General features: G+C 46.2%; 1 protein-coding gene across 1 annotated transcript in view; it reads right to left on the bottom strand.

Annotated features, from left to right (window-relative positions):
• Positions 1-8,422, bottom strand: part of SDC2 (syndecan 2) — a 60,241-nt gene extending 51,819 nt beyond the window's left edge. Inside the window, exon 1 of the mRNA XM_048286787.1 lies at positions 8,152-8,422. Coding sequence (XP_048142744.1) covers positions 8,152-8,211 — 60 coding nt within the window. The 5' untranslated portion in view covers positions 8,212-8,422. The remainder of the gene's footprint in view (positions 1-8,151) is intronic.
• Positions 8,423-12,443: the final 4,021 nt, after the last annotated feature.

Here is a 12,443-nt window from a genome sequence, read left to right as displayed (position 1 = left end):
ATGCTCTGTGCTGCTCTGCAGGAAGGACCACAGCTCCTACCAGAACAGCAAAAACCATCTCATGGTTTGCCAGAGGGCTTCGTCACTGCCAAACTCTCTGGAAATTTCTGGAGACATCTGTCATGCTTCCATGCAGCAGACAGACAGATATCCACTGAAGTATTTTGGTCAAAAGCGATAAAAAGGAAAATTCAATTGTGACATGGACAAAAAATTTCTGCTGAGCCAGGAGTCCATTCAGGTCACAGCAGCTCCAGTAGGACCTCCCAAGCCTGCTCAGGTCAGGTACAGAGCCATGCTAATAACTATTCCCAGTTTTTCTCCTTAGACACAAATTTTTCCAACTCATTCACATTTTGCAGTGATGACCATGCCTGTCCCTGTACCACGGCTTTGACAGCAGAGAAACGGCTGTGCTGGAGAATCAAACCAAAAGCACCTACGGGAGCTACTGAGGATCAAATCATATGCATAGTGGAAAATTTATGAAACTGCTGTATTAAATCACAAATGAAGAACAAGGAAAAAAAAACCAATTGAAAAGAACATCTTCTGTTTAAGGCTTTTTTTCCTGGTAAGTAAGGTCAGAGAGGCTGCTCCTTCCAAACTAATTCCGGCCAAGAAAATTATTAACACAATTTTGAGAGCAATGTTGTTGTGTTTATTTAACTGGAAAGCATGTTCTGCGGGGCATTTCTTTTCTTGACACTTGAAAGACACATATACAACAGTATAAAAAAAAAAAAAATGTAAAATAGAGCTCTATATAGAATAAAGTTCTATATAAAACACATACACACACAAAGTTTCAAAGACCTTCCAAGCTAGAACTGCAGAAGCTGGAGATAGGTCAGTGCTGAATGCTCTGTGGAAGACAGTCTCTGTGAACACATAATTTCAAAGGTACCCCAAGAGGTTTCATTTCATGACATTTTAAATGTCACATTCGAAAAAAATCAGCCTTCATGGATGAGAAATAAGCAAAGAGCACATGTCTGGAAAATCATAAACACTTTCACCAAAGACAAGAATTCAGAATATATACATGGAACTACAATAACTTTTCCTGTCTATCTCCAGGACTAGCCATTGCTCTTGTTCTGCCATGGAGAAGATTTGTCAGTTCCATATGCTACCGATGCTTAAGCTACCAATTATTCTGAAGCATTAATCTTCTAACTTTGGATGCTGCCTCAGCAGTTCCTGAGAACTTTACACCTTCTCTCAATGACATTTACACAAGCCGTAACTAACACAACCAAATTTCACACACCCTCTTCATGGTTGCTCCGTCTCCTAGATGGACAAATGCTTTCCTTCATGCTTGCACCATCATCAGTGGCAAGTACCAAGTGCCTCTGAGCTCCCAAACGGGAGAAGATTCAGTCCCACAGCCAGGACAGTACCTGAAGGTTTCGCAATCTACAGTCCACAAAAATCCTCAGAATTTTGCTTCTCAGCAGCATTATCTTATGCATATTCTTGCTGTAGTAATTGTACATTATTATTATTTATAGGACTAAGACATATCTATCTTTATTTATACAATGTCACAAATTTATATTCAAGGGAAGCTCCGTTTCTGGCTGTCCCAAAGATGGTGTGTTCCCATTACTCTGAACTACCATCACCTTTCCACTTTGCTTCCCTTGCAGGTTTTCATTTTAAATAATAAAAACACCATTAATGTCACACATCAGTGACTGCATAGTTGAACATGGAACTGCACTTGAAAAGGATTTGAATGGAAAGGCTTTGTAGATGCTTTCACCTGGTAATCAGTGTAAGTCACACACTGATGCTGAAATCTCCATATCCAGAGTGAGCACAGATAAACAACCTGGGAAAGGAAGAATCTGTCTCCTGGACATCTCTCATCTCTGCAGCTTGCAACATACAGCATGTATTCAAACCCATTTCTAGCCTTCCCCTACAGACCCCAGTCCAAAAAGCAAACAGGACTCGGCTCTTAAAGCCAAAACATATAAAGTGCGTGGGGTTTGGCTGCGCCCTCCAGGTACAGTGTCCAGCCAGCTATTCCTGCAGACACTGAAGAATCAACATAGCTGAAATTGATGCAGCTCAGCCCAAAGAAAGAAAACGCTTGCTTCTACTTGTATAATTAAAGGAAGGACAGAAGCAGACATACCAGAAATGATCCCTTTGAAGGTGGGAGAGGGGAGACCTGGTTAGGTTATTCATTCACATGGCAGCAAGTATGATATTTATTTTGTTCTCTATTGAAACATCCTTAGTCTTGAGGCTACGCTGGTCATGCACCCAACTGCTCCCTGGGAAGTACTTCATCTCCCAGGCTATATTACTTTAACAGCACTCTTTCCTACAGCTCTGTAAGAGTCAGTCCTCTCAGTCCACACAGACAGTCACAGTTCTGAAATACACTTCAAATAACAGGGATAGGTCACTTCACGCTGATCTGAAAGGCAACAAGTGACTTTCACTAATGTGGAAGAACATCTAGAGAAAATTATGCTTTATTATATATGGTTAATCAAACAGGAACAAAACATGTCTGACAACATAATATTTAAATACAGACAATATATTCTGGTTGTTAATCACAGTGCTGGCTTCTTAACATTTTGATTCCATTCCTGTGTATACCACAGGCTGTTTGACCTTCTGCAAGCCCCTTTGTCTCCTTACTATTAATAAAAGTACAATGTATTTATCTTCATGCTCACAACTCACAGACAAACACGTTTTTATTTGAACTTTCCCAAATCAATTCACCTTGGGAACAAAACAATTTAGCTTAGAAGGGAGATTTCTGAAGAAGTTGTTTATATATAAACTAAAAATAGTGATTTCAGATGGAGCGTCCAGCTCAGGCTTTAGTTAAGCACAGCTTATATGACACTACACTCTAATAGCCTATCTACAGACAAGGCCAATTTCTGCAGATTCATCACCGCCCTATTAGTCATTATTCCACTTTAAATGAAACCCCTGCTTGAGACATCAACAAAAATAATTTGCTCAGCGCAAATGCACTTGTTGCAAATGGTTGTTAAATGCTACATTTTCTTCTACTGCAATCAGTATTCCAGTACTTTTGAGGATTACATGTATTCTGTATTTCTGCCTAAATTTCTAGTATGCTTTTGAAAGCATCCCCCAGGGCTGAGCTAATCAAGAAAACAACATACATACAGAGAACTGTCATTATTACAGGGTCAAACACTAATGCAATCTGTACTCAAGAGATTGCAAATTATACTTCAATGTGGGCAGAAGAAATCATGTTCCCCAATCACCGAATAGTGTCATGTAACCTACAAAAAATTACTAATCCTGAAAAGATTATAGATAGCAATTTATTACCATCTTGTAACCATGAACTGAAGATAACCAAACAACAAGCTGTTCACAGAACAGCCTCCAGTAATTCTCTCATCCTTCCTACAACACCAACTGCAAAGTGACTTGAATGTGGACCAAATCACTTGCTCATGACTTGCGCATCCTCTCTCAATTGCGGCAGCACAGAGGGCATCTTTATGACTCAGATTCAAGTAGGGTCTTATATGAGGCCTCAAATAAGCTTGCCAATCTCAAACACAACATTTATGTTAAAAAGCACAGTCTGTCAAATCTGTTCAGAAGACAAAAGAGCACTTCTCCACAACTAGACAAGAGCTCTTTGTTCAGTTGTTGAGACTTACTAAAGCCTACAATTCTCTGCCATAAGCAAAATGTTTGAACTGCTCAATGGCAGAAATCATTTTGGTGAGAAAATGTAATTAATAAATGCCATCCATATGCCTCTGCTTGACATTTTATAAAGACAACTTGCCATAAAGAGCAGTGCAAACGGAGAGCTCTGCAAATGACTGGCTCCTCTGCAGGCTCTTCTCCAAGTTCAGGACACCTTGGCAAAATACCACATTCCCCATTGAGGATGGCAGGTAGCTCTCCACCATCCTCCCTGGAGGCATTAGATCATGGCTGTGTGTTTGACATGCGACTTCTCATAACTTGCACCTCTACTAGTCAAGAAATTAGGCCTTTATCTTGTCATCCTGAGATTATACTTAACTTAGGACCACAGAGACTCAGATCCACCCAATCTCCAAGCAAATGCCAGACTTACTGCGCACTCTCCAAAGTCCACCATCTTTATCCCATTAGCTGCAGTAACTCTCTCAAACCTACCACAGAGGTGTTACCTGCCCAAGAACCACAACCCCAGCACCCAACTTCAAACCCTAAGATATTTGTCCTGACTTGTTCCTGAAGACAGTGCTCTCATCTACTTCTTTGATAAGGATCTAGGAAAAAATGCAGAGAAAACATCTCTGCACTTTACGCCTCAATAATAAGTCAGTTCCAATGTAGACCTCAGGGCTAAGATGTTAAAAAGAGGAACTTCAGTGTTTGATCTTGGGTCAAGATTCAACTGTTCTTTAATTTTTAAAAGATAATCTAACCTGAGAGGGAAACCCATTTCCAGAAAGTGGCTCCTGAGAACATCCACCTAAGGGGCGGCTGTAATACCCGACACTGGTGGCAAACCCCAGAGCTCCCCAGAATTCCCAGTGCACGGCAGTGCAGACAGCTGTTGGATGGCAGAACCTAGAAGTTCCGTTAGAGCAAGAGAAGCAGCCATGGCAGATTCCAAGTGTTGCCAAACCACAAAAAAGCAATGGATGAACATTTGTGAAGTCTGCAGTGAGAAGGAAAAGTACATGTAAATTGGAGGTGGATAAAAATAAATCAAGACTGAAAAGGCTTCCTCCTTTCTTTGGAACTTATTTGACAAAACAAATTTAACACACATAGCTGGTATTTAGATTTATATGCTGTATGTGTCTCTCCTATCTCTTCAGCCCTTCTTCTCCTCTAATTACTAGCTCTGAAGCCTAACTGCCTTTTCCAAAAACACATTCCTCCTCTCAAACACACTATCAATTTTCCAAATTCCAAAACTAAAGTAACCATTAGAAACAAATGTAGGAAAATTATCGCATCATGCTTCTCAAATACTAAATACTTCTGAAAAATATACCAAATATTACCCTTGGATCATCTTTCAATAATTACATTTATGCCAACAACTCAGCGGTCAGATGCTTACACAAGAAACAGAAAGACCTCTCAGCTGATGCCCCGACGATCTGTTTCACTGGAAGTCCTAAACCCAGCCCCACACGCACGCATTGGTGACGTGAAGCAGTCTCCAGACTCCAGAATCTTCCCAAGGAGAGATGGAATTAACCTTCTGTGAGGAGAGCAGCACCATAATACTGCAGTATGCAACACTACCTGCTAGCCAGCAAAGTTTCTCAATGTGTACTTGGGCATGCAGAGAGGATCAGACTGTCACACAAGCTCGGGAAAACCATTCGTCCCACTCTTGCAAACTAGAACGAAACAGAAAGGTTTATCAACCTCTTCCGAATGGGAGCTGACAACTACAGCTGGATACTAGGCATTGCTCTCTGGTGCTGTTAAAATCAGCAAAAGCTGACTCCCAGCATCATCAAGACTGGGCTCAGCCTTTTAAAAGGCACATCAGGCCTCTCACTCACAGAGATTTCCTTTTCTTTCCAGCAGTTTCACGTCACTGTCTTTCTCTCTTGCATAAGCAAACCAAAAAACTTTCAAGGTAGCTAGAAAGCACATTTTTTTGCCATTCAGCCAAGCCTGGGTGAATCCCCCATATCCTTGCAGACCCACACAGGTTACCAGACCCCACCATAATCTGATGTCTCACTGCACAGTGCACTGATGGCAGCAAATCACTCGGCAAGACCTGGGTGCACTCCACCAGCTTTGGTGTGGGTAACGCTTGCCACCATGTGCAGGCTGGCACTACCAGGTCGGGCTCCCTCTCACCCTCTCCATCACAGCCCGGTCCTGAAGCAGCTGCTCCCCTGGGGCAGCTGGCACGGCACAGCAGAGCACGGCTGCGAAGCCACAGCCCACGTCAGGCCACACGAAGCACACACCCAGCACCGACAAACCACTCCCGTGGTTCAGTGGCAGGTCTCACTTCCAGGACATTCTTAACACAGTGCTAACATCTACTTGGCCCACCCCAATAAAAATGTTTGCTGGTTATGTGGACCAAACATAGGGAACTCATTGCTTTAAGAAACAAAGTCTGCTGCAGCTTCCCCCTCCTCTACTTAAAAGACTCATGGATAATTTACTTCTTCAGAAATGAGGGTTTTACCTTATGGCTTTGCCTAGCTAATGATAATAAATAGTAGAATCTAAACACAAGAAGAAATTAAGAGCTAAATCCACTTGACAGTGCTCTGGAGAGCTCGGAGGAGTTTTTTATGCATCCGTATAGAATTCCTCTTATGACAAGGACAGACTTCTGCACGGAAGACAGATTTGGCATCTGTCTTTTCCCACAGACTGGTCTACAAAATCCTATCTTCAGGGATCATGAAGCTGCTGCTAGGCACAGTTAGAGGAAAAAGAAGGAAGGTGAAAGAAAAGGAAAAACACCAACCTCCTTTTACTTCCCAGTCCCTCCACAACTTTCTGGCAGTAGTAAGGGCAGTGGAGCAGAGCCAGGAAGGCTCCCCCCACCTCACTCTCCCCACTGCCCCCTGAACCACACAGCCCCGGGTATACCCCGACAACGTACCTCACACCGCCACAGTGTGTTCATCCTAAGGCAAAAGCCCATCAAACTTAATATTTTACTAATTACTGTGGTAGTTTAATAGCTACTCCACCATCAGAGAACTTTGTACTAACAGCATTTTTATAAAATTAAAGTATATTGTACCTCATTATCCAAGGGTGTTTCTGCAGCACAGTTACACTTAGTGGAAACAAAAGTCACTGTTCTACCCAACCCTTTTTTAATCAGTCTTTAAGAAAAGTGTTTTGCAATTGTATCCTTAGAAATCTCTAATGATGAGCCAGATTTCATGAAGGCTGTGACTTGGCTAATTTATACAATAGCTAGAGAACTTCTAAAGTTAACCCAAGCTAGTGACATTATTTAGTTCAGTGAAGCGGCTCATTTTAATTGGATTAAATTATCATGGTATTTTTTTAATTTCATATTGAAACCTCAATTTATCATTTCCTAATATTTGCCCAAACACTGCATCAGTGTCATTTGCATATCCCTTCCCTCAAGACAATCTCAGATCCACAGATGGAAAAGACCAAAACCCTCTGGCCAGCCCTCGCCGGCTCCTGCCGCGAAAGGGTGGGAGCGTTCGCCGGAGAGAGGCTTTCCCAGAGGTACAAATCCCGGCAACAGAGCTAATTGCATTAAGCAAAGGACCCGGTTAGCGAATACACTGGTGGCGCGGAAAAAGTGTAAACAGCGGTATTATCCCGAGCACCTCGCGGCAAGCCCGCGGGGAATGGCCGGCCGGGTCCGAAGCATGCTCGGGCTCCGCGGAGCCGGCACCGGGGGCTGGCTGGGAGGCGCGCAGCGCGTTATGTCTGAGGGGTCTGGGAGGTCCTGAGCCGCGCAGCCAAGGGTAGCTGCTGCCTCTTTTCTCTTTTTAGCAACGGGCCGTGAAGGGCGGGTTTTGCAGGGGACGCTCCCGCCTCACCGCCCGCGGAGCCGGGGGAGGCGGCGATGTCCTCGGGCGGCCGCTCGGACACGGGGCGGCCCGGCGGCTCCCGGCGCTGGTCCGGGACGGGTACAATCCCCCCTCCCGCACCCAGCCCCGCACCGCGGCCCCTCGGGCGCCCCGCGGCCGCCGGGCAGCCGCCCCTCCTCCGGGGAGGCAGGGAAAGAGGCACCGGGGGGGCTCCGGGGCCGGCTGGAGGCTGGGTCGTCGCGGCAAACTCCGGCCAAGGTTCGCTGTAAGGCGGCAGGGTGCTCCGCTCCGGCAGGGTGCTCCGCTCGGCTTCGTGGGGTGCTCGGGTTTTTGGGTTTGTTTTTGTTTGGTTTTTTTTTTTTTGCGGGGGTGTCGTCTCTTTCTTTCTTTTCTTGGCGGGTGGGACGGAACGGTGCCTGCCGTTTGCAGAGCGCTCAGCTATCAACAGATGCCCCCCCGCAGCCAGCCCAGTGCCCGGCGATGCCACGGGGCAGGGCTCGGTCTGCGCGCCCGGCGCTCGGCTGACGGAACCGAGGTGGCCGCCCTCGTCCCGTGCCGTCCCGCAGGGCTGCCGCCGCCCCCTCCCCTCCGCCCCGGCACTCACCGGCTGCCCGGAGGCGCAGGCCACGAAGCTGACGGTGAGCGCCAGCCACACGCCCCGCATTATTCCCGTGGAGCCGGCGCGGCGGCCGCCGGGGGCCGGGCACAAAGGAGAAACCGGGGGCCGGCGGCGTCGGCAGCGCCCGAGGGGCGCGGGGCAGGGCCGGCGGCGCCCCGGATCCGGCCCGCCGCGCTCCTTGCGCTGGGCTCCGCACTCCGCTCCGGCGGGCCCGGTGCTGCGCTGGGCGCGCGGGCTGCAGGCTGCCGGCTCCGCCGCCCTCCCTCCGCCCCGAGTGCGCGGCGGCGGCGCCGCGGCTCCCAGTTAAACCCCGCAGAAATTCCTGCAGGATTACAACACAGATTGGCAGCTCCCCCAGCCAGTGGAAACAACCAGCGCGCCGCCGCCGGCTCTCGCCCCTCGCAAATTCAAGCAACTTTCCTCCCCCCGCCTCCTCCTCTTTCTCCTTCTCCGCCCTGGTCTCCCCTTTTCTCGTCCTCCCCCACAGTGGAAAACATGAGCAGCGCCGCGGACCGACTAAGAGAGGGCTGGTCCCGTAAAAAAGCGGGGACGTGGAAAGGCTCCCCCTGCGCAAGAGAAATCTGGCCGCGACCGCGTGTTTTTAGCGCTGTGCCGCCGGGGTTCGCACCGCTGCTCCGCGCCACCCTCCCCGGTTAGCCTCGGTGGCAGCTTCAAGGGTCGGAAAAAAACCAAAATGGAGGGGTCAAAAATCACGGGAAGCGGGGCTATCCCAGAAATGCCAGCTCATTGTGAATCTCCACTTAGCTTTTTGCCTCAGAATTCATTTTTTTAGACACTTCGCCCTCAACAAGAAGACTAGAAACTTTTAAGGGTGACGGGTGGCAAAGTAAGAGAGGGCTGCGATTTGTAGCTAGTGACATGGATCCAGAAGCTATGTTTTCAAAATAAATATTGCAGGAATTGACAGCACCAATAATGTGTGCTCCAGAAGCCAAAACAAGAAGTCTTGCTACGACTAGTCCATGGTATTTCTCAACTGGGGAAAATGGTGATTTTGCAGAGCTTAGAAGCCTCAACCCAATCCATTTGCGTATGCCAGCATGTTTCCACCACTGAAAGTGTACATACATTACATCAGTCACTGGATATGGGAAAGAAGCAATAACCAGGAAAGCAAAATATATCAGTCTCACTTGCAAACTACCACTGGTGATTTAAGTCAGAAGGTAGCAAACAGCGTTTTATAGCCTGAATCAAAAGGTCGCAAGGACCATAATGATCTCTTTTGTTTGAGCAAAATCTATCTCTCTCAGGGGACCCTGGCTCAAGAAGAGCCCAGGGAGATACCCTGGGCAGATGTTTTTCCCAGGCAGATGTTTTTGCATGCCCTTCACTTTGCTTACTCTGTGCTCTGTGAAGGACTTTGGCCAACAGGTTGTGTTGAGATCCCAACCGCCTCCAGTTCCCGATCTGCTTGCCTTCCTATCAAAACAGGCATGCCATGTAAGAAAATAAAATAATCTGGCACAAGCAATCTCTCACCCCACTCATCACTTTCCCAGCCTCTCCCAGGCAAACACATCCCTGGCGATCCTTGTGCAGTGTGGGCGCGGCGGCTGACTCTGTGCTGGGAAATGGCAGGACCCGTGTCCTCAGAGGGGTGGCTGGCCATGCCTGGAGTGCTCTTACTGTGTGCGACCCACTCACAGGAACGTGATACCTCTCAACAGTTACCACACTTGCTATTTCTAGATCCACCTTCCGGACATGCCATGTCATTGATTTTAGGCTGCATTCCCCACTGAAATCCTACCAGATTTTCAGTGGTCTGCTCCTTGTTGGTGTCACACACACAGATTTTTTAATGTATTCCTTATATTAAACAGATTGTTTAATATTATCTTTCTCCTTCAAAGTGTGTTGCAAATACTTAAGACCTAATTCTGTGTATCCTCTTCCTTTGTAGGCAGCCAGATTTCAATTCAACTAAGCAACAATTTCAGCACTGTTTGATGTGGGTGAGTAAAGTACAGTGAAGAAAAGGGAGTAAAACTCCGTTTGGGCAAAATCTGTAGGACCTCACATAGGCATGGGGTCTTACAGGCAGCGCAGACTGCCGGGAGGGGAGAGATGAAGAGGCTGCAACTTGCCCCCAGTCAAGGCGGAAACCAGAAACAGCATTCCTTAACAGTAGGAAAACAGAACGCCACATTAGAAACCAATACCATAAAAGAGCAAATGTGAAGACGGAGATGCTGCATACGGGAGGCATCCTAAGGGTTGTCAAACACCAAGGGGCAGGTGATTTACTACAGTAGGGTATTTCTTTAACATTCTTTAACAGGCATGTCTTTTAACATATAAACCAAGCTCAGCTTTACTTCCATGTTACAATCCATGATTATCAGAGTTTTACATACTTGGCAGAATCTATCAACGATCAAAGTATTACCTGCAGCAAGCGAAGAGAAGACCTTCCTCAGGCAAAGATGATGGCAACAAATGGGCTCCTCATGGACCACCAGTGTACGTATGGGCAGTGCCCTTGAAGGATCTGGGGCTAAGACCTGCAGAACCTCCAAAGGCTTACACAAATCCTTAAGCCTTTGTGTGGACGATATCTGATGCTAAACATGAAGATAAACACACAATGCTAGAAGGAGCAGAACTGAAGACTGGAAGCCACACAGATGATTTGAAAAGATAGAAATGAGCATGAGGATTAAAGAATAGAAAACAAATAACCCTTGTAGTTCACAGAAATAACAAAATATTGTCTTGGGTTCCACTTACTCCCTCCCCACTCTCCTGAGTCTTCTATCTGGGAGCACAGTACAGCACTAAGAGCAGTTCTTTATGTGGTCCCATGGAGAAGCAGCTGCAGGCCTGGGCATTTCTTATGCGGACTGTCAGGCAGTGTTCACCTCCAGCCCTCCAATGGACACGGGCCACCCAGTCAGTACCCCGACATTGAGTCAAACCAGGCAGGGGTGGGATTTAGGTGGGATTGAGACAAACTTCACCAAAGGCCATTTTTTTTTCAAAATGTATTATATGGTGGAAGAATGCAAGAGGACCTCATGTGTAGCATGTCATGTGTGGTTATCAACTACAGAAGAGACCCAGTTGTCTACCAAATTTGAAAGTTCAGTTTTGGGTCTCTCCTAGCGGGAAAGTTACTGGAACTTTAGGGAAGAGTCATGGTTAGAAGCACATGGGAGCTGTGCAAAAAAGCAAGTTGGGAAATCTTGGGAAAAAGTTTTCCAGCCTATGGCTGCCAAGGCACCATTAAGGATAAGGATGCATCACAATTTTTTGAGTGCTTCCCAAGCATTCATTTTTGCACGGTCAGTCCTGCAGGGGACTTGCACAACAAGCAGCGCCAAGGAAAGAGATCTACATGGGGAGGAGAGTTCCTAATCATGCCATTTCTCTATTAAGATTTGTTCAATAATACAAGTTGTGGTTGAGAACGCTTGGCCCAAAGCACAGCCCTGAACCTCACACTGCAGTGGGTGACAAGGTGGTGTTGGCCAGAGCTGTTTGTTATGTAAATGACTGATGGTTGTATTTATGCCCAGAATGGGATAGCCTTGGCATCACATTCAAAGATCATAAGAGGTGGCAAATTTTCTCAAATAACTTATTCAAAGAGGGACAGAACCTGTGAAAAGGAAGAAAGCAGCTGATGTTAAATCTGTTTGAACCCACACTGGCAATGATCTGAAAAAAACTTGCTAAAATGTGTTGGTGGGACAGTTTAAAAAGATTTATTACCACATCCCCAAACTCCCAAATTTTATGCTTCTAATTTAAGAACAATTTGAGAACTGCTCATCTCTTCTATAAAAATGTCTGCAATACTTGTAAGTGCAGTTGTGTTCATTTCTGTATTATAGTCTGAATTCAGGGATGTGATAGGATGGGACTGGTACTCATGGGGCCATTGAACCACAGGAGAGGTGCCAGCAATTTTTGGTAACACATCAGTGAATGATTCTTTTCTGCATCAGGTCTTAACAGTGTAATTACATGAACATGCATCCTTCCTCAACAGGCTCTTGTTCTAAAGGGTAGCTTTTCTAAGCATCTCCAAAATACCCTAGGACATGCTTGCCTCTCTTTGATCCAGAGGCCTCTTTTGCAATGCAGTTTCTGAATCATAGAGATATGCAGGTTGTTTAATTTTTATTGTATCTATAGTTTTATTTTGGTTAGATATGAAGTAAAAAACATGTCTGCACAAAACAAGGTATCCCTGATAGCTGAAACAACAGCGCAGCAGGAGCTAAGGGCATTGCTGAGCAACCAGGGCT

The sequence above is a fragment of the Corvus hawaiiensis genome, chromosome 26 (genome assembly GCF_020740725.1).
Source record: "Corvus hawaiiensis isolate bCorHaw1 chromosome 26, bCorHaw1.pri.cur, whole genome shotgun sequence".
Classification (NCBI taxonomy): domain Eukaryota; kingdom Metazoa; phylum Chordata; class Aves; order Passeriformes; family Corvidae; genus Corvus; species Corvus hawaiiensis.
This window is presented reverse-complemented; position numbering and strand designations above follow the sequence as displayed.